The 21,311-nt window shown below is 45.5% G+C and overlaps 1 protein-coding gene across 1 annotated transcript in view; it reads right to left on the bottom strand.

Annotated features, from left to right (window-relative positions):
• The window catches only part of Adcy9 (adenylate cyclase 9), an 80,032-nt gene that overhangs the window by 14,098 nt on the left and 44,623 nt on the right, over positions 1–21,311 (bottom strand). The window contains exons 2-5 of the mRNA XM_090324868.1: positions 11,120–11,310; positions 4,174–4,278; positions 2,919–3,136; positions 188–290 (exon numbers count right to left, since the gene is read on the bottom strand). Of these exons, the coding sequence (XP_090180994.1) occupies positions 188–290; positions 2,919–3,136; positions 4,174–4,278; positions 11,120–11,310 (617 nt within the window). The remainder of the gene's footprint in view (positions 1–187; positions 291–2,918; positions 3,137–4,173; positions 4,279–11,119; positions 11,311–21,311) is intronic.

Below are 21,311 nucleotides of genomic sequence, written 5' to 3'. Positions count from 1 at the left end.
GAATGTATTGGATTTTTTTTCCCCTTGCAGAGATAAATTTACCCATTGTTGCAACTTAGTGCTTATCGATGATGAGAAACCCATATAAGCCTTTAATTTCTTGTTTTCACTAAAGCAGAAAACAAACAGGGGTGGACTCAGGTGTATGATGGTGGATTTCTGAGGAGCAGATGCAGGGAGCACATACCTCTTCCTGGTAGCTGGTCCTGTAGGATCGCTCCAGCTCCTGATCCAGGAAGTTCAGGCTGAACTGATTGATAGGTGGCTTGAAAAAATAATCTTTCATCAGGCTAGAAGACACAACAAACGTAACCAATCAATTTGTCAGATCATAATAAACTACCGAGGTGCACACCCCAAAGGCTGCCTGTGGAAGCCACTGCGTGACTGGCTTCCCGAAGCCTTTCCCTGTGCTCCGAGGTATTAACCCGTGTGCTGCTGCTTCACCTCCACGGCAGAGTGACCACTGCACTTCCTGAGACCATGTGACTGAGCACATACACACGACTCACTGACAGAGGCACGAGACAGAGAAGGCAGCTCTTTTGCCCCATGAAAAGATCTTTCCTGAAGAACAGGCAGATCTCTGCACTAAGGCTACTTATATTGACTTGGAGGCTTCAGGAGAAAACAATTCAGAACAGGCATCCTATCATCCCAAGGACTGACAGTAATTACCACAGCATAAGCTACTGAAAATGGTGTTTAGAGTTAGTATAATTGTAGTGCTATTGTCACATACACAGACTGTGTGTGAAAACTGAAAAATGATAAAGCTCAACCATTTTAATAGCAGAGAAATCAAATCTGCTTTGTGTGACTCATTCTTTCATGAATTGCCAGAAAATAGTAGGACCTTGTTTATGCTACAGAAAATGACTAGGAAAAGGGAATGCTGATGTGGTTTCAGAAGGCAAATATAGTTGTGGCACATAGGAACTATTAACATGAAGTCAGATAAAATGTAGGAGCCTGTAGATACACTTATTTTCTTGCTTCAGACTGGATTCTCTCTTTTTTCTTTTTTTTGCCAGTCCTGGGTCTTGAACTCAGAGCCTAGGCACTGTCATTGGGCTTTCTCAAGGCTAGAGCTCTACCACTTGAGCCACAGCTTTTTCTTTTCTTTCTTTTTTTATTAAAGAATTTATTAACATTGATTTTTACATCGTATTTCAAACAATACATTTAACAAACAAGTATTCCAGAAGGGAATCTCTATAGAGCCACAGCATTTTCTGTGCATGTGGTACCGAGGAATTGAACCCAGGTCTCCGTCCATGCTAAGCAAAGCACTCTACCACGGAGCCATGCTCTCGGCCCCTGGACTCTCTTTTCTGTGACAAGTAAGCAATAACTTACAACTTTCTCAGGGTCATAGGAAAGAAGAAATTCTGTCCCCTGATGTTGGCTCTCTCCTTTCTCTTCCACTCAGAAAGAGAAAGCAGCTATGGGTATGCAAAGACCACACCTGGGGATTCTGCTGTTGGGAAGGGGAAGACAGCTTACTTTAGACCAATCTTCTCACAAACAATACAACAACTGTAAACTAGAGAACAAACTAAACAACAGAAAAATCCTTACATCTGCCAGAAGAACAGAGAGACCAGGGTGAGCAGAGAACAGAGTAGTGTCACCCTGGGAAAAAGGAAGCAGTGTCAGGATAAGTTGCTGGGACTGAAGGCAGACATTAGTCAGCACCCTATGAAAGAGGTGGCTGAAACTTGGAAGAGCCACAGTCGTGGACTGGAGTGAGATGGTGTACCTATCATTGAGTACTTGGGAGGCTAAGGCAGGAGGAACACAAGCTCCACGCCAGCCCCTTCTACACAGGAAGACTCTGGGGAAAGAAAGGAAAGGAAGAAGTGGGGAGATGAATGAAAGGACAGGGAAAGATAAAGCAGAGGGGAACAGGAAAGGAAGGGGAAAGGAAGGACAGGAAAGGGGAAGAAAAAGAGAGGAGAAAAGAGGAAAGAGACTGGAAAGAAAGAGAAAGGAGTAGGGGTGGGAGGGTAGGGGAAAACCAGACTTACTGGCTTAAGAAGCTAAGAAATACAGTTTGGGGTGACCACAGAGGGAGAATGAGGTTGTAAATCTCATAAGTGAAAGAACCATGGGCCCCGGGTTCCACTCTGCTCAAATCTCAGGGGGATCCATGAAATATGCAGGTGCATGGCAGACTCCAAGCAACCCAATTAATCTAAAAGAACAGACTGACCATGTTTGCCTGCTAAAACAAAAATTGATACTCTTGAGAAGAACATCACAAGATTGAGACTTTGCAAACACCATACACAATGTCTGTAACACAATCCAGAGTTACTAGTCATACAGAGAATTAGGAAAACAGGATCATACTTAACAGAAAAACAATCAATAGAGATTAGCTCAAGCTCACTCAAAGTTTGGGATTAAAAATTGGAGCTTTATAATGTAATCCAATGGTGGTGTGTACCTGTACCTCCTAGAACAACCACTAAACCAGGTTGGGGATATAGTTCCAGCATAGCCATAAAGTAGTGTCTCTCTGTCTCTCTGTCTCTGTCTCTGTCTCTCTCTCTCTCTCTCTCTCTCCCTCCCTCCCTCCCTCCCTCCCTTCCTCCCTCCCTCCCCCCCTCTCTTTCCAGTCCTGGGGCTTGAAGTGGGCCTGGACACTGTCCTTGGACACTTTTGCTCAAGCCTAGAACGCTGCCACTTGAGCCACAGTGCCACTTCCAGCTTTTTCTGGGTATGTGGTACCAAGGAAGTGAACCCAGGGCTCTGTGCATGCTAGGCAAATACTCTACCACTAGGCCATGCTCCCGGCCCTGGAACTATAAAGTAGCATATCAGAGATGGAGGGCAGATGTGTGGATAAGACAATTCAGGAAGAAGTGAGAAGCTTCTTCAAACCTTCACCACCCTCACTGGCTCAGCCTTACCTGTCTTCTTTGATGACATCCACAAAATGGGCATCCGTCTTCTCACGGATATTCTTAAACCTCAGCGGGAGGAGAGCTGACTGGTCCAGGCTCACCCCTGCCCACCGTCCCTTTTCCTGAAGGATCTCGCACAGGGAGGTTTGACTGTTGGTAAGCTTCTCCTCTTGAGGAGGGCTCAGAAGTCCATTCTGGGTTTTGGAGCTGGGCCCTCCTGAGACCTGCCTCAAGACAAAGAGGAAGCAGGTATGGGAAGTGAAGCGGGAATCAGAACATATCCTAGTTCCCACCCCTTTCCCCTCTGCCACACTGCAGCCCTGGGCCAGAGTGCTGGTTGCCTTGACTTGTGCAACCCTCCATTCCCCACCCCCACCCCCACCGTTTGACACTCTGTCTCCCTATCAACCTGCTTTCTGGCGAACCTGCTTCAGGAAAAGGGCTTCCCTGGCTGGTCAGGCAGCCAGGAGAGTCAGGAGAGTGAGGTTGTGGAAAGAGTCATAAAGTGACAAAGAGCTGAGATTCATAAATTTGCTTACCACAGAACTGGGGCTCTAAGGTCTGTGGGACCTCTGGGGAAACACAAGAAGGGGTGCAAGGAAAGGAAGCCCAGGCTGCTGGTGTGACGCTGAGGAACAGGTGGATGAACAGGGGCTTATGTTTCAAGAGCTTCTGTGGCTTTGAGAGAGAGGCTGTTCTGGACACACAAGTTCTTTGGCAGAGACTGGAGGCCCAGTGCCTCCCTGAAAGGCAATCTCAGAGGCTTCCTTGAAGCCCTCAGGCTTGTACCTTGTTTTCCCCTCCAGCTCTTGCCTGGTCTCCAAGCCCCATTTCCCAGGAGCCTCCTTGTTGTTAAACCTGCCTCTGAACCTCTCTCAGGGGTCACTCTCACCTGAAGGAGACTCCTTTTCTCTCGGCACCTCTGTATTCTGCCTTGAGTCCAACTTTTAGCCCACAAATCTTCTCCCCACTCTCACCCAGAGGTGTCAAAGCCAATTGCTAGTTCAGCATGTAATCATACGACGTGGGTCAGCACTGACGCTCTTCTGTCCACACCTCCTCCCCCACAGTGCCCTCTGCATGCTCTACCCCATGCTCTACCCAGCCCCACTCCCATACCCTCACAGGTCTATTCCACACCCAGACTAGAAAGTAGTTCTGAGTTATGCTCAGAACTAAGAAGTTGACGAGACAGGAATGTCACCTTAGGTGGATGCGCCAGGAGAGGAACTGACAGGAACAACAGCCATGAGCTTGTTACCTTGGTGCTGGCCTTGGGCTCGTCTTGACAGCCATTTTGCACAGCTCCTCCTTCTGCTTCAGCGTCAGTTTTGGGAGCAAATGTGATTCCACATGAAGGGCATGTCTGTGGGAAAAGCACAGGCCATAGGAACACTGACTGCAATGCACACTCCCAACCCCAGATTGGGGTTGCAATCTGCTGTTCCTAGAAATGCTGTGACCAAATGGAATGCTTACTGAATCATCAGGGAGGAGCTGAGGGCAAACCAGAAAAATGAAGTAGAAAAAAATGCAAGAATCCACCTGTCAACATGCAGAGGAGCACAGGTCACACCAGCCAGAGTCGAGGCTCCAGTGTCAACTGACGTATGAGGATCAACAAACTGAGGGTTATGCATCCAAGGGACTAGCGGTGAGCCATGAACAAACAATGAAACACAGACATGGGATAGAAGGGGTGAACCTTGAGTTTACTGAGACTGACTGAACGAGGTGTCTGGTGAAAAAAATGTATAGGAAACATCCAGAAAAGGAGACGCCACAGAGACTTAAGCAGATTAATAGTGTCTAGCCAGAGTGAGGAGAAGGGGTAGAGAATGAATTCATGCAGAGCCCTAATTCCTGTGACGATGGCATTAGAAGGTGGGTCTTCTGAGAGCTGATTAGATGGTGAAGTTGGAGTACTAAGGAAGTGTACTGCTGGCTTTATAGAGACCCACAGAACCCCTGTCACTCCCACTCTGTGGGAAGTGGCCATCTATGAACCATGAAGTGAACCTTCACTGGGCATTACATCTGGACTTCATGTCCCAAGCCTCTTGAGAAACTAATGCCATACGGCATTTTCCTGGAGCTGCCATATGGAGAGGCACAGGCTTTCTTAGCAGTGATGAAGCAACTGTCTTGGGGAAGTAACCTTGGCTGCCCTATCTTGAAGATATATCGAAACCCACTGAATTGTACACTTGAAAGGGTTAGTTTCATTGTATGTGAATCACATCTAAACAAGAGGTTACTAAGTAAACAAATTAGCCACCAACTGATTCAGGAATGCCAAGTCAAGGTTCTTGAGCACTCACTCACTAACACAAGGTATTTTCTTAAGTCAGGCTGAAATAGGGACACCCTGACTGATGCAGGAATTATTCAGTTTGTATAAATTAGCAGGTAATAAAAACCTCAGAGCTGACAGGTATAGCAGAAAGGGCAAGGCTACTGTTACTTCTCACAATCCAGGGGATAAATCTCAATTCAATTACTATCTTGGAGATCCTACTCAAATCAGTCCCATCATCCATGAGATGAGAGAAGAAACACTTCTGTTTTTGCTAATGCCAGATCTTGAACTCAAGGCCCTCATGCTCTTGCCCAGCTTTCTTGTTCATAACTTGTGCTCTACCACAACAGCCAAACCTCCAGCACAATTTTTTATTAACTAAAGATTAACCAGAAGACTCTTACTTTTGTGCCTGGACTGGTGGCTTTGAACTTCAATCCTTTTGGGTCTCAGCCTCCTGAGTAGTGTTAATGGAGACACATATGTCTTAAGGATGAAATGAAACAGGGATGGATATAGCCTAGCATAGTTACTGTACCTCCCATATCCTTCATTGATTTATTATGATTATTAATGTGGCCCAGCAGTCTAAGAACTGTCATTGGGATAGAAACTTTCTATTTTTAATAAAGATGACAAACTACAGTAGGAAAAACAATTTCCTTGCAGTAAGAAGTCTTAAATATTGGACTATACTGAAGAGAGTAGGAATCATTATTTTAGAAAGTTGAATTTTTCTTAAATCATTTCTTGCTGGCAAGAAAAGTGACTTGGACCCCACCCCAAGTTAGATCACAGGCCTATGGCACAGTAAGTCTGAGATTAAAAACTCTTTTGGGTATGGTGGGCACAGGCCTGTAATCCCAGCACTCAGGAGGCTAAGGTTAGGAAGACTGGAAATCGGAGGCCAGACTGGACTCTGTAGTGAAACCTTATTTAAAAAAAAAAAGATCCAAGAATTTTGGCCTCTGACATAATATAATTCAAACATTTGATTCATCCGAAATATGGAAAGATATACTAGCTGCAAAATCAGCAACTGGAGCTAGGTGACATCTGCTTTGGACTCCTGGAAAATAGTTACTAACAGGGCCAGTAACAGTAAAATGACCTTTAACTGTGGTATGAATGGAGTTAATCTTCAAAACATAGGAAAGAGCCTATACAGGGACACTAATTTTCTCAAATCTCTCTCTCTCTCTCTCTCTCTCTCTCTCTCTCTCTCTCTCTCTCTCTCTCTCTCTTTCTCTCTCTCTCTCTCTCTCACACACACACACACACACACACACACACACACACACACACACACACACACACACACAGTCCAGTACCAAGCACATGGCGTGACCCTCTAAACCTCCAGTAGAGAAGTGAAGTAAATGTGCCCAACAGCATGCCCAGCTAGATTCCAGAGGAAGCTTTCTGGCAGGAGGGATGGTACTGGTAAGTGTTGCTTGCTCCTCTAGGAGGCACACCTAACCTTTCAACTGGAAGAGCAGGGAAGGGGTATGGGTGCAGGCTGACATTATGGATTGATCCATAGGATCTTGGAACTTTGGTCTCCCTGACCACAATTCCCTGAATTGACCCAAGCCACCAATACTAAAGTCTTCTCTTAGCACAACGACACCAAAAGAAGCTTCTAAGGTCCATCCAAACAGCATACTCAACAGGCCAAGCAGTTTGCTGGCCATTCCATGGGTAACCTGAGATTCTTTGAGACTATTCAAGCACATACTCTACATTTTCCCAGACTAGCCATGTCCTATCCCTTTCTGTGGACATTTGTTGTAAACACATTCCAAAATAGGCATAGAGCAGTGCGAATACATAGCATGGAGTGATAACATAGTTTTTTGTTTTTCTCCAAGGCTATTTCTCATTGCAAGACAAATAATTCTGTAGCTAATAGCTGTCCCTTTTCATAACTGTCACAAGAGGGAGCCAGGAAGCCTCCTGAGGAAGGAAATATCAGTCATGTCCCGGCTTTGCCTGAATAGTCATTGAGCACGGAGAGCTGGCAAGGTGTCCCAGTACTGCAGGCAGCATGAACTCATGTTGGATACGGTGGGCAGTGGTAATACTGGCATTCCAAGTCACTGAGCAACACTCTAAGCTCTTCATGTGTACCAAATTATGACACAGGCACTATGGTTAGTTTTGTTTTATACAAGAGGAATCCAAGGCAAAGAAGACAAGGGAACTGCTGTAAGTCAGACAGAAAGCAGAGATATTTTAGTCCAGGCATCAGAGCTTTCAATCCTAACTATGTATGAGGCTCTCCCTCCCCTATGACCACATGTGGGACAGAGGTCCCTAGACTCAATTATCTGATTAATGGGTCAGGCAAGGCCAGAAGGATTTGGAACAGGTAGGAACACTTCAAAACAGATTACTTCTGCTTAAAAAATAGAGAAAAATAGAAGGAGTAATTATCACAGAAAAAGAAAGCCTCCTAGAACCTGAAAGAACAGAAAGTAGACAGGCTATGGATGTTGGAGGCAAAATCACAAACACTTGGAAATTCATAGACATAAGAACTGAAAGCCACATTGGGTAGACTCAAGGTCTGATCTTCTTTGATTCTTTAGCACTACATTATAAATGGGCTTAAAAAACAGAGGCTGGTCATGAAAATCCAAGTTAAGAATGGATTAGATTAGATTTTGACAGACAAGACTAAGAAGATTGTTACTATGCTAAGGAAATATTCCATCAGAAAGTTAAAGTGAAGCCAGGCACTGATGGTTCACATCTCTAATCCTAGCTATTCAGCAGGCAGAGATCTAAGAATCAAAGGCTGGAAGACAGCCTAGGTAGACAAAGCCTTGAGAATCTTATCTCCAATTAACCACAAAAAGCTGTAAGTAGAGGCATGGCTCAAGTAGTAGAGTACCAGTCATTAGTTAAAAAGCTGAGCAAGAATACAAAGTGCAAAGCTCTGAGTTCAAACCCTAGTACCACATAAACAGTAACAAAAAGTTAAAATGGAAAAAAAATTAGTACTTTGGGAAATTCACTTATGCACAACAACATTTATAACCTGATGATATCAGTTAAATAATGCTGGATATATCTTTCCATTTCAACTGATTCTTGTCATTTCTCTAAGAAACAATTTTTTTTTGCCAGTCCTGGGCTTGAGCTCAGGGCCTGAGCACTGTCCTTGGGTTTTCTCAAGGTTAGAGCTCTACCACTTGAGCCTCAGCACCACTTCCGGCTTTTTTCTATGTATGTGGTACCAGCTCCTGCTGCCTACTAAGGGCTCTAAGAAGCTCTGTGGTAAGCTTTTGTGGGCTGTTTAATCCAGAATTTCTCAAATTCACTTGACCACAGAGCACCTTTTAGGGCTTAACACCATCCTGCCTCCTTCCCAGCATCCGTACTGAGAAACTACTGTTCAAGGGAACATGCTTAGAAACATTGCTGTATACCAGGCCTCTTCAGAAGGAAGGGAGGACACAAAATGGTGTTGGAAGGCTACAGGTAGTTCACTTTCTCAAATGAGGCTTCAGCAGCAAAGGAAAAACAGCATGATTCCAGAAAGAGCCAACAGACCCAGGTGAGGAGAATTAGGTGGAATGGCTAGCCTTGATGCAGATTATATCACAAGGCAGCAAACCAGTGCTCTAAGTGTGAGGCATGGCAAGTTTGCAGGATAAATACACCTCAAGAGGAACTCACAAATGGTATTTTTCACCTGTACTGCTCAGGACCTCAAAGGCTGACACTGGTGGCTTATGCCTGCGATCCTAGAGTCTCAGGAGACTGAGGACTGATGACAGTTGTTCAAGTCAGCTTGGAGAGACAAAATCTGAGAGACAGTTACCTCTAATGAATGAGCAAAAACCAGAACTGGAAGTGTGGCTCAAGTAGAAAAGAGAGACAGTGTCCAGGTCCTGAGTTCAAGCCCTAATACAGGCACAAAAACAAGATCTCTTTACTGAAGGGCAGATCTTACAGGTGCAATTATAATCTCCATGATCTTTAAAGCGGACTTGCTCATAGCTCCCCAGCATATGTGATCCTGAGGCATTTGAATCTGTTCCCCTCTGACCTCAGGGAAGAGGAATGGAGACATGAGCCCCCAGTGGTGGTTATGCTGGGTTTCCAGCTATCTGTGATCCTGCCACTCCAACTGTAGAATCCAAATAATCCATCCTACCCACACCATCCTCTCTCCCAGAGAGTTTACTTTACTGTCAAGCCACTCCCCCTCCCCCTGCCCCGGAGTGGCAGAATGCCTCCCTAGAAAGTGTGAGGCCCTGAGTTCAAATCCTAGTACCACCAAAACAGAGAAAAACCAACACCTCAAATGCTCTTTTGGGATGGAGGAAAAGCTTCTTAAGGCGCACAGAATCACTGTTATCAAGACTTCAAAGTATGCAGTCACTACAACTCCTAACAAGGTGGAAACACAATAGGCATGATCCAAAATTATTTCTTTGGGCTTTGAGTTCTATTTCTCTAATTAATTTCAATTCTGTTTGTAGCATGGAGATAACCATTTTTCCCCATGTAATAAAACTGCACTTGGAAAGCCACGTTTTTGTTTTCCTCTCCTGCATGGATTCCTCTCTGGCCATGCTCAGGAAGAGAGCAGTCAAGAGCTCCTGTTTGATGCAGCAAAGCACCAGCCTAAGCCTGTCTTCAAGACAGACAGGCATCAGGAGAGTTCAGACAAATGAACTGCTTCGCACATGCAGGAGTATGGGGATCGGGGAATATTCAGTATGACTGAACTCTCTCAGTGTGGCTCTACCTTGAGCCCCAGGTGACAATGGGCAACGTCTGCAGACACATTAGACGGTGCAACTGAAGAAAGGGGACGTTGTTGGTATCTAGTTGGCAAAGGCCAGAGAAGGTACTGACCACCTAACAACACACAGAACAACTCTGAACAAGTTGTCAATAGACCAAGGTCAAAAAACTGCACTAGCTAACAAAACTCACAAGGAAAATAATATATGGCTTTTCTCAATAAAGCTGAATGCAGTAATCATCAGAACTAATGGATGAGGGAAAGGACGAATTCTAACATGGGAAAATAACCTGGATTCTTTCACTGTCTGCCATATCATAAAGACTGTGAAGCTTAAAGACCATCAGCCAGCTGACAAGTCTGCTCTGGCTGTGGTTAAGCAGGAACACTCTGGATTAAAGTTGTTACATACAAATGTAGGATTTTGTTATTGAAGAACACCAAACAGGGAAACAGAACTATAATAACTTTCACATTTTCTTTAAAAAAATCAAAACAGCAAATATTTAAACTGTAAAAATGAACAGAAAATACCAGTAGAGAAACAAAAATCTAATGAACTGAGGAATAATTCAGAATAAGAATGATTTCTAGTACCCACGGTGAACCATGATAATTCCTGACATATCAATTCTAGACAGACCTGCTGCTAGTCTAGAAATAGGAGAGATTTCAGTCCTAGTAATGAAATACCACAATGAGATACCACCGCATATACTTTTCATTGAGCTCGTCATAAAATCCACCATAAGATCCACCCACATCAACAAAACTTAAGATCATCTAGAGACACAGAAGTATCCAAGAAAGTAGGCTCTGGAACAAAATAGAATCCAATTCTCCAACAAGATGTAAGGAAAATTACCTTTGCTGTCACTTATCATGAGCTTTTAGATATCATCAAAGATGTTGCAGGTTGCAGAAAAAGGAAATAATGAACTTGAGTGAGAAGAATCTCTATGCAACACAGAAAGGAAATGGTCGTCTATAATAGGTCAAAAAGCAAGAATATTAAAAATGCAAAAGGCATTAAATTTAAAAAATGGCAAAAATCAAGTTGAAAGGCAACCCAAGGCCATTTATTAGTTTACGTGTTCTACTTGCAGAGTTAATATAAAGTTTTAGAAGAAAGAAAAAAAAACTAACCTTAAGGTTATCAAAGGTTTTGACAGTCTGTGCCAAGTCACTGACACTCCCTGGCGACGCTGTCCCCTGTCCCCTAGGGCCTGAGGGCACCCGTGAGCCGTCAATGACCTCAAGGCCAGAAAGCAATGCCTCTGCACAGCTGCAGTGAGACTCCTTGGCTCTCTGACCCGATATCAGGTATGTCTTCAAACCTATGATGGATAAAAGTTACAATCAGCATAGAGTGAACCATCCACAGTTGAAATGCAGCTCCATCTTGCTCTCGCTCTCTGTATACAGAACATACTCCTGCAAGGTGGAAGTAAAGGAGAATGTGAGTTTGTCATCTTGTACTGCTGCACAGTCCCTGCCTTTCTCCAGATGTCGCCTCTGGGAGGCCATCTGCCTCCAAGACACACCGCGTTGACTGCCTTATGTTTTCTTTGAATGATGGCTGTATGGTACACCCTGGGGGATTGGGGGAAGTAAAGATGAGCATTACAAATTCCTCCATGAAGGGGTCATGTGACCTCTTTGTGAAGGCAGCAAAGCAAACTGATGATCATCTCTCCACACTGCTTACGTTGGTTATAATCTGCAAACACTTATCTCTGAATTTCCTTCCCACCCCCCGGACTCCCCGGGAGTGAGGTCTGAACTCAGGGCCTCAACCTCACACTTGTCAGGCCAGTCCTCTACCACGTGAGCCTCCACCATGTTACTAACATTCTTAACTGACCATTTCTGATGCTAGGGCAATGCCAACCTCAGACAGGAGCCTTTACTCAGGGAACTGACCATCTGTTCCCTGTGCAGCCTCAGCACTGCAAGAGAAAGCAAAGACAGGCATGTGGGCCCTAATGTTGACCTGAAGAGCCCTGAACCTAAGAAGACAGTGCTGCATTCCCAAGGCTGACAGCATCCTCAGCAGGGAGGGCCAAGCAGCAGTTGCCTATCTCCAATGTCAGAAACCTTGTCCATGTCTTGATGTATACATCCCTGAAACTTGTCATTGCTTGGTAACTGCGATTCTGGGTCACTGCTCACTCACCAAACATTTATTAAACACATCCTGTTTACCAGACTGTGGTGGAGGCAGGGAAGATGAGGAGACATGTCAGCCACCCACATGACAGGTGAGTGTGACAGTGGTCAGGCGGTCAAGGTGCCAGATGAGGCATGCCTTGTCCACATGCCTCATGTGGGGGCTGTGTTTGGTTGTGTCTCCCCCAAGTTCAGGGGTTGCCAGTGTGATAATACTAGGAGGAGGGGTTGAAGAGGGAATGAGGCCGTGAGGCCAACTCCCTCGGGTGTGATGGAGGCTCCACACAGCATTCAGCCAGCCTTCTCTCCCCTTCTGCCCTGTGGAGCCACCATTTCCTCCCTCCAGGAAGGTAGCACTCACCAAACACCACAATGGTGCCTATGACTTGCTCTTGGACCTCCTTCCTTTACAGCTGTGGGAAACACTTTTCTGTTTCTTAGAAATCATCCAGTAATCATTCTTAGAGCAGCAGAGACAGATTAAGGCAGACTTCTACTGAGGCAGTCTCCTCCAGGCAATAAGTGTTTCTAGAACAGTCTATGGAGGTCCCATCAATAAGAGAGCCCTTGGCAAGCAGAGTCAAAGGGATGCTGCTGGGGCAGCAAATTGTTAGTGTGTGTGGGGGGGGGGGAGAGAATGACAGCCAGGGTAGTGGTGCCACGGGCATTATCAGAGTCTGTATCCTGGAAGCCCTTGGGAAGCAGTGAAGAATGAAGGAGAGGCCCAAAGCTGAGGATGAATCAGGAAGCTGCGGGCCAGGGAAGTTAGGAAGTAATGCTGGCAATGGAAAACTTAGCCCCTCAAATGAGATGGTGACAGGCAACGCTTCAGTGCTACAGAGCTGATGCCAATGGGCAAAGGGTTGGCTTCTGCAGAAGGTCCTCGACAGCTGGCCTTGGGCTCCATTACCTCCTAACATAGAACCCACATGGGCCACTTCATTCCTCTGTAACTCAGTTTCTCTGGAGCGATGCTGAGAGCAGGACTGCCCTGTGGGGCTCCAGTGTCTCACACACTCAGGTTTATAGCAGACTCTAGTACAATGTCCATACTTGATTACAGAAGCTATTACTATCAACACAATGTGTGACCCACTTGTCACTAGCGCCATTTGCATGCTCCCTCTAGGTACAAATGCATGCACACTGTTAATCAATCATTGTTCCCAGCCAGTTTCTAACTTAGATTTTTACGTTGAGAGCTCTGAATGATAGGAGTGTGGTAACAGCACCACTAGTATTACAAAAGCTGATCGCAGTAGATGTCCACACAAGGAAGTTTTGGTTGATCAAACTTATTTAGGCTCAATGTGAAGTAATTTAATGTGGAGGCATCAGGATGAAGCTCCTGAGCTCAAGCCTGGGAGGAGCCTCAGGGAACGGGAGTTAAAGATTTTAATGAGTAAGCCCAGACTTGGTTCTGCGGGATCTGACTTCACTAGAGCAGCTCTTTCTGGAGCAGAAGGTCAAAAGAAGGCAGCTCAATGATTTATTTTGTTAGATACTTTATACATAGGAGGGCAAGTCAGATTTCTTCCATTTTTCCCTAGTGGTTGGCTTTCCACCAACACTGATACTTTGGATTAGCGTTGTTTTTCAAAGAGGGGAGGCGTTTCCTAATGTGTTTCCATCTGATGGAAGAATTTGTCTGCAGCTGTGTGTTGAGATTCATGTTTGTCTTAAGTACTCCCAGTCTTCTTCATCCATGGATCCCAGTCATATGCAAACAGAAAGTTCAGAAGTGACTAGGACTTGTTCACAATGAGCTGTAGACAACAGAAGGCGACCAGACTGTAAGAAACTAGAGCTAGGATTACCAGGAGTAGCTATGAGCAAGACTGACAGGAGAAATGTGTTAGGAACTGAGAGAGCCAGTGAGTCACCTATAGTTCACCCTCTGACCCAAGAAGAAGCCAGACAACTAGTTGAGAAGATCAACTAGCCAACTGATGTTCACCAAATGACTACACTGCCCATGAGCCAGAAGCAAGAGGAGGTCAGGCGGCCTGGATGGTGGTGGCCCCAGAGCAGACAAGACACTATGTCCTGTTGCAAGGGACAAAGAAATAACAGTCTGCATGTGAAGAGGTACAAATTCAAGTACAGGTCAGGTATAAGGGATATGTTTGTTAATAGACATAACAGGTTGTAGAATAAAGGAAAATTGAAAACGAGATCCAAAATCTGAGCCCAGGGCTGTGGGTACAGGTCAGTGGTAGAGTGCTTGCCCTATAAGTACAAGGCAGTGGCAGGTAAAAGAAAGCAGTAAAAACAAAGGCTAGCCAGGCACTGGTGGCTCATGCTTATAATCCTAGTTACTCAGGAGGCTAGACCTGAGAATCAGTTCAAAGCCAGCCTGGGTGGGAAAGTCCATGGGACTATGACCTCCGGTAAACCACTATAAAACCAGAAGTGGAGCTGTGGCTCCAAGTGGCACCAGGGCTAGCCTTGAACAAAAATGTTCAGGGATGGTGCCCAGGGGACTCCACCCCAACAAGAAAAGAAAGGCTAAAAACAGTGACTGTCATAGAGCTGTGATGGAAAAAATACACAAGAAATAAGGCTAAATAACCTTGAAGAACTGGAAATTCTTTGTGACAACAGTTCAGAAGCCTGAGGGAGATTAAACTCAGCCAAACAATGGGAAATTTGACCTTCAGAAGATACTTCTAAGAATCACCCCATCTGCAGCTCTTGCATGTGCAGTGTAGTCCAAAAAGAAGGGGCCACAGATCTGCAGTATATGGAATTCTTGTTAAGACATCAATGTGGCTGCTTGGATATGCACTACACAGTGCAGCCAGCCATTGCACACTCAATGCCAGGCTGCTGTGACAGGGGCAGCAGGCTGCCCTGCCATCATGGATATTTCTGGTCCCTCTGCCCAGAGCATTTACTGGCAAGGGCACTTTCTGCTCTCTCAAAGGCAGTTCTACCTGCATGTCACCTCTGATGGACATACGGTTGGGAAGGGCAGTGACACGAGTGAGTACTTTCCCCATGAGCTTCAGACCATACAAAGGGAAAGGTACTTGATGAGGCTTTTCCCACCTACTATTCTGAGAAATCATTACCTAGGCTCTGGTTTCTTCCCCGATCACATTCCCAGCCAGGCACATGCTGGCTGTGAATTTTTACACTTTGCAAATCACCTCATTTTCAGCTCGCATGCAGGTTTTTTGGGCTTGGATGAGCATTTTGCATCCTGACTGATACAGCAACTGAAGCAGTTTCTCAGATTGCGTCTTCTTGTTTATGATGCGTATGCTAGAGGTGATCAGGCCCTAAGCCCCTTTCTTCCTAGATAGCTCTAATATCCACCTCCAGCTTCATTGCATCATCAGTAGCAGTCTTCCTTTTTTCAACCTTTTACAGAAGAATCAAAGTGTATTTGTTTTTGTTTTGTTGTTGTTGTTACTGGTCATGGGGCTTGAACTCTGGGCCTGTACGCTGTCCCTGAGCTCTTCAGCTCAAGGCTTAGGGCTCTACCACACTGAGCCACAGCACCACTTCCAGTTTTCTGATGGTTAACTGGAAATAAGAGTCTCATGGACTTTCCTGCCCGGGCTGGCTTTGAACCATGATCCTCCGATCTCAACCTCCTGAGTAGCTAGGATGACAGGCATGAGCCACCAGTGCCTGGCCAGAGTATGTTTGGGTGGTATATTTCCAGGAACTTTTCAAGTGTGCTGTGAGCAGATGAGCAGGTGAGAGCAGAGAGAACTCCTCCATCCCTCAGGAAGGTCAGGGCTGGGGTCTGCCCACCTATAGTGTAGCACAGGACTCTCACAACTCTGTTATAGGCTCAGGCACAATCAATGTGAAAACGGAAGCAAGGCGTTGCATAGTGATGCCCTTTGCACGGGAGGTCAGGATCAGGACGGGCTGGGGGAAGCACTGTCATACAGAGATGTGGCTCCCATAACACTCTAACCTAGGGCTGCCATGTACGTCACTCACAAAATGGGGTAGGAGTCCTCAGAGGCTCCTGGTCATGTGGTAGAAAGTGAATCCTGCTCCAGTCCCCAGAAGAACCACTCTGGTTAAAGAAGAGATGAGCTGGGCAGAAAAGTCTGTGAAACTCATCTCCAATTAACCACAAAAGGCCAAAGAGCTGGAGCTCAAGTGGCAGTGCACTAGACTTGGGCACAAAAGTTCAAAGCCAGTGCCCAGGCCCAGGGTTCAAGTCCCCAGGAGAGAGCGAGGAGGGGAAGGGGAGAGGGAGAGAGGGGGGAGGGAGGGAGAGAGGGAGGAGTGGGCAGGAAAGGTGCTAGCCCCCAAAAGTCACCGAGTAGTCAGAAAAGAAGAGACATAGAGAGCAGCTAGAACTATAGGGGAAGAAAAACCCCTGTTATTCTAAATGATGTTAGTCTACACTAAAAAGCACAGAAATACACCAATGTGTAACAGGATCATAGGATTACAGAAAACATTCATTTCCTACACTATTAAGTATTTTTTATTAGCAATATGTTTAAAAACAAAAAAAAAGAACATGAGCCAGGCTCAGTGGCTCAGGCTAGTCATCCTGGCTAATGGTGAGGTAGAGATAGGGAGAAATCACTGTTTATGGCCAGCCCAGGCAAACCAAGCTATTTGTGAGATTCCATCTCAACCAATGGCCTGGCCTAATCATACATGCCTACTATCCTAGGTACAGGGGCAACAAAACAACTGGCCACCCCAGCAACACAGGAAAGCTTAAGAAGGAAGATTACACCCCAGATTTGAGATATAAAGAAAGATCCTACCTCAAAAATAACACAAAAAAGGAAGTAGTGCTGTGACTCAAGGAGTAGGGCAATAGCCTTGAGCTGAAGAGCTCAGGGACAGTGCCCAGGCCCCGAGTTCAAGCTCCAGGACTGCCAAAAAAAGAAAGAAAGAAAGAAAGAAAGAAAGAAAGAAAGAAAGAAAGAAAGAAAGAAAGAAAGAAAAGAGGCTGGAAAACATAAAACACACACTAGGCTCTCTGATCATTCACACCCATTATGAGTGACACACATATTTTACAGTACACTGCTGCACAAATGATCACATCAGGGGCTCTGATGCTGCAGGGCCTAAGTGTTTAACTGGGCACATGGCCACAACGCTAATGGGGTTGGGGCAGGAACGGCCAGGCAGGCTGGGCCATTCTTACTCCAGGCAAATGTAAGAAACAGGTAGACTTCAACTGAACCAGCTCACCCTAGCCAGCCTCCCCTCGATTACCCACAGTGGCCACCAGGCTGGGTGAGCACTGCACAACCTCTTGGTGTACACTGTTAGAGCGACTTGGAGAATTAAGTGGCCACTGGAGCCCAAACTCCAACCAACTGCCTCCACACTCCACCTGGCCAGGTAACCTGTTGATTTGCTCTCATGCCTTCCTGTGATGAACCAGGTGACATTTGTTCTTCCACTTACAGAAATCAATCTCCGGGTCATGACATATGGTCAGAGTTTCTGCAAGACCTCCATAGTGGCCTCTACATCAAAGCACTAGCTAAGGCTTATATTCACCATAACATCCCAGTGATGTCCTTTAAACATTTCAAATTCCCTGCAAGATCCAGAGTGATGGCTTCGATTGAACTCCACAAGCACTCTACCATTGAGCTTTATGGCCTCACAGTGCTGAGATGTCTTTTTTTTGGCCAGTCTTGGGGCTTGAACTTGGGGCCTGGGCACTGTCCTTGAGCTTTGTCAAGGCTAGTGCTCTACCACTTGAGCCACAGCACCACTTCTGGCTTTTTTCTGTGTATGTGGTACCAAGAAATCAAACCCAGGGCTTCGTGCATGGTAGGCAAGCACTCTACTCCTAGGCCACACTCCTAGCCCTTACATTTCTTGGGGGTAGTGACTGCCTCTACGGGAGAATATCCTTGTTCCTAGAAGACACGTGCTGAAGAATTTAAGTGCATGACCACAATGCCTGTGATTTCTCTGTAATGGCTCAATGGCTCCTAAAAAAAGAAGGATATACACAGTCTGGTAGAGCGATATACATCTGTGGTCCTAGCCCCTTAGTGGGCCGAGGCAAAAGGCACTGGGCCCAGGAATTGGAGGCTAGTTTGGACAACACAGCAAGACTCCATCTCAAAAAAAAGGAAAGAAAGAAAGAAAGAAAGAAAGAAAGAAAGAAAGAAAGAAAGAAAGAAAGAAAGAAAGAAAGAAAGAGAAAAAAGGTAGACAGATTTAATAGGGATAAGGGATAAGGGATGAACCAACATGTACACATATGAAACCATGCATATGGCTGGGAATTTGGCCTAGTGGTAGAGTGCTTGCCTACCATGGAAGAAGAAGGAGGAGAAGGAGAAGGAGGAGGAGGAGGAGGAAGAGGAAGAGGAGGAGGAGGAGGAGGAGGAGGGGAAGAGGAGGAAGAGGAGGAAGAGGAAGAAGGAGAAGATGACGATGAGGAGGAAGATGAGGAGGAGGAGGAAGAAGAGGAAGGGAAGAGGAAGAGGAAGAGGAAGAAGAAGAAGAAGAAGAAGAAGAAGAAGAAGGAGGAGGAGAAGGAGAAGGAGATGAGGAAGAGGGGGAGGAGGAGGAGAAAGAGAAAGAGGAGGAGGAGGAGGAGGAAGAAGAAGGAAGGAAGGAAGGAAGGAAGGAAGGAAGGAAGGAAGGAAGGAAGGAAGGAAGGAAGGGACACACACCTGGTGAATTATAGCACTTGCAAAGTGGTCTCTCTTTGTGGAACAAGGTTGTTACTTCCCCCCAAATCACATATAAACACTCACCGAAAGATATCTAAAACTTTCATGGTCCTAAAGTTTTGGATTTTTTTGCTGCTATTGTTATGAAGAGAAAAATAATTTATTATGATTTGTAGCTGCTTGTACTGCAGCGAGCCCGATTGTGCTGGTCAGAAGATTCATTAACTACAGAGCTAAATATGTCTGATTCCAAGTTGAGGGCAAGTCTCTGTCCATCTGGGCAGCCTCTCAGTGGGAGGACCACCTTGACAGGTTCATGTCTGAGTTCAAATGCTAGTCCTCTATCACAGCCTAGGCAGCCTCTAAAAATGACTTAAAACCCCTGTGCAGTCAGCAAATTATACTAATTACCCAGCTAAATGTGCCCAGTTCCAAGCTGAGGACCAACTCTCTGCCCATCTTGCCAAACGGCTTCCATTTGGTGCTTCTGTAACAGCCCTGACTCCAGGGACCCACTGATGAATGATGCCAGGAGCTGCATATAGATGCTTCGTTATGCCTTCCAGAACTAAGACACAGGATAGGCACTGACACTTTAGCAACTGCTCAATATGCGTTATGTGGGTATTAGTGCACATTAGCAATTATACCGAAGTTGATGAAAGTTAATGTGAGTGTGACTGAAATGTGCTCAATACTGAACAAAAAAATCATTATTAAAATGTTACGTTCACAGAAACAGCAATTTTAGACTAAAGCTATCACTGGAGTTGTTTCTCTGAGAGGACAAGTTAAGCTCAGTTGTTTCAGTCTAAGGAAAGTTTTAGTTTTCAAGGGTGAAATCATGTGCTTAACACTAATTAAATTTTTTTTTTTACTATCTTTAAGTAGTTGCACCAAGGGTTTTTAATTTAACCTGTCAGTTTACAAGTGCAAGGCATCACAACCATTGTCACACTTTTCCATATCTGCTATTAAAGCAACTTGCAGGTGTAACTGTAGCCCTTTAAAAAGAGAAGCATGAAAAGCAGGGAACATTTTAGTATATCTGAAGGGGCCAGGAGACGGCAGGAGAGCTAGAAAATGTGTGGGTGTTTGAGAAGTAGCACCACAGGCATCTGGTAAGCAGCAAAGATAGTGGGCAGAGGAGATGGGGTTGGAAAGGCAGCCAGGCCAGGTGGTGGGGGACTGCCTGCCGTGCCAAAGTGCCTGCTTTATCCAGCATTAACGGGTCTGCAGGCAAGGCCTTGAACTTGCTGTCAGGCAGGTGCTCTGCTGCTGAGGCCCACCTTCAGCCCCCTTTGGCACTAGTTATTCTCCAGAAAGGTCTTACACATGATTTTCCTATTTCCTTTTCCTGTTAGATGACTATGCCCTGCGAGAGGGACTTGCATGGACAACTTTTTCTATCTTTGTTGGTCTGGAACTGTGATTCGCCTGATTTCAGCATCTCATAGACTTAGCATGGCAGGCACACACCACAGTACTCAGCTACTGGGTAAGAAGGGGGCTCACAAGCTTTTTTGCCTAAGCAGGCCTTGAACCATAATCTTCCAGATCTCAGTAGCTAGAATGACAAATACTTAGGATGACAAGTGTGTGCCACCAGTGTCCAGCATTTACTAAGAACATGATCATTTATATACTCCACGATGCTCCTGAAGAATCTAGATCTTAGGACATGAAGCTGTACAATTACCTGAAACTAGAGTGGCTTACAATGGTGCTGTTGAGGTTTTTTTTTCCTGTCTAATCTTTCATTTTTATTTAATCAACAAGGATAATAGAGGGCTAAAGTTACAAAGTGACCCTGCAAATCTTTCTCAACTGGGATGGATGCTTTTCATACAACCTGGGGAAGTTGCAGAGCACTGTCCTGCTTCCCGGCTCCTTCTTGACTTGCAGAGGAGCATCTCATGAGGCAACACCTCCACTGAGGTGCACACTCCTTCTCAATGTCACACATTAAAGCATTGTCTGTCGTGGGACTTGAACTCTGGGCTGGGGCTTTGTCTCTGAGCTCTTCATCTCAAGGCTACCACTCCACCCCTTGAGTCACACCACCACTTCCAGTTTTCTGGTGGTTAATTGGAGGTAAGAGTCTCACAGACTTTTTAGTGCCCGGGCTGGCTTTGAACCCCAATCCTCAGATCTCAGCCTCCTGAGTAGCTAGGATTACAGGCATGAGCCACTGTACCTGGCTTAAAGCAAGACTTTTTTTAGCCTGTTAACTGAGGTGTCTAAAATCAAGGTGCTGGTGGTGTGGCCTTTTGCATCCCCATTACCTTGTTTAACTTTCCAATGAGACAGGTGAGGCAACTCTGCCCCCTGCAGAGATGGAGACCTGGAAATGGCAGGGGCAGTATTATTCCTGGGGCTCAATTTTAAAATAGGGACACACACACACACACACACACACACACACACACACACACACACACACACACACACATACACACCCGAGTGCGCGATAGGAGAAAATGAACTCAAGAGTGAAAAATCATATACTGAACACTGAACACTGCAGGACA

Source organism: Megascapheus bottae, chromosome 36, assembly GCF_031878675.1.
Source record: "Megascapheus bottae isolate mThoBot1 chromosome 36, mThoBot2.hap1, whole genome shotgun sequence".
NCBI classification, from domain to species: domain Eukaryota; kingdom Metazoa; phylum Chordata; class Mammalia; order Rodentia; family Geomyidae; genus Megascapheus; species Megascapheus bottae.
Note: the sequence above shows the minus strand (reverse complement) of the source record. Positions and strands in the feature narration are given on the sequence as shown.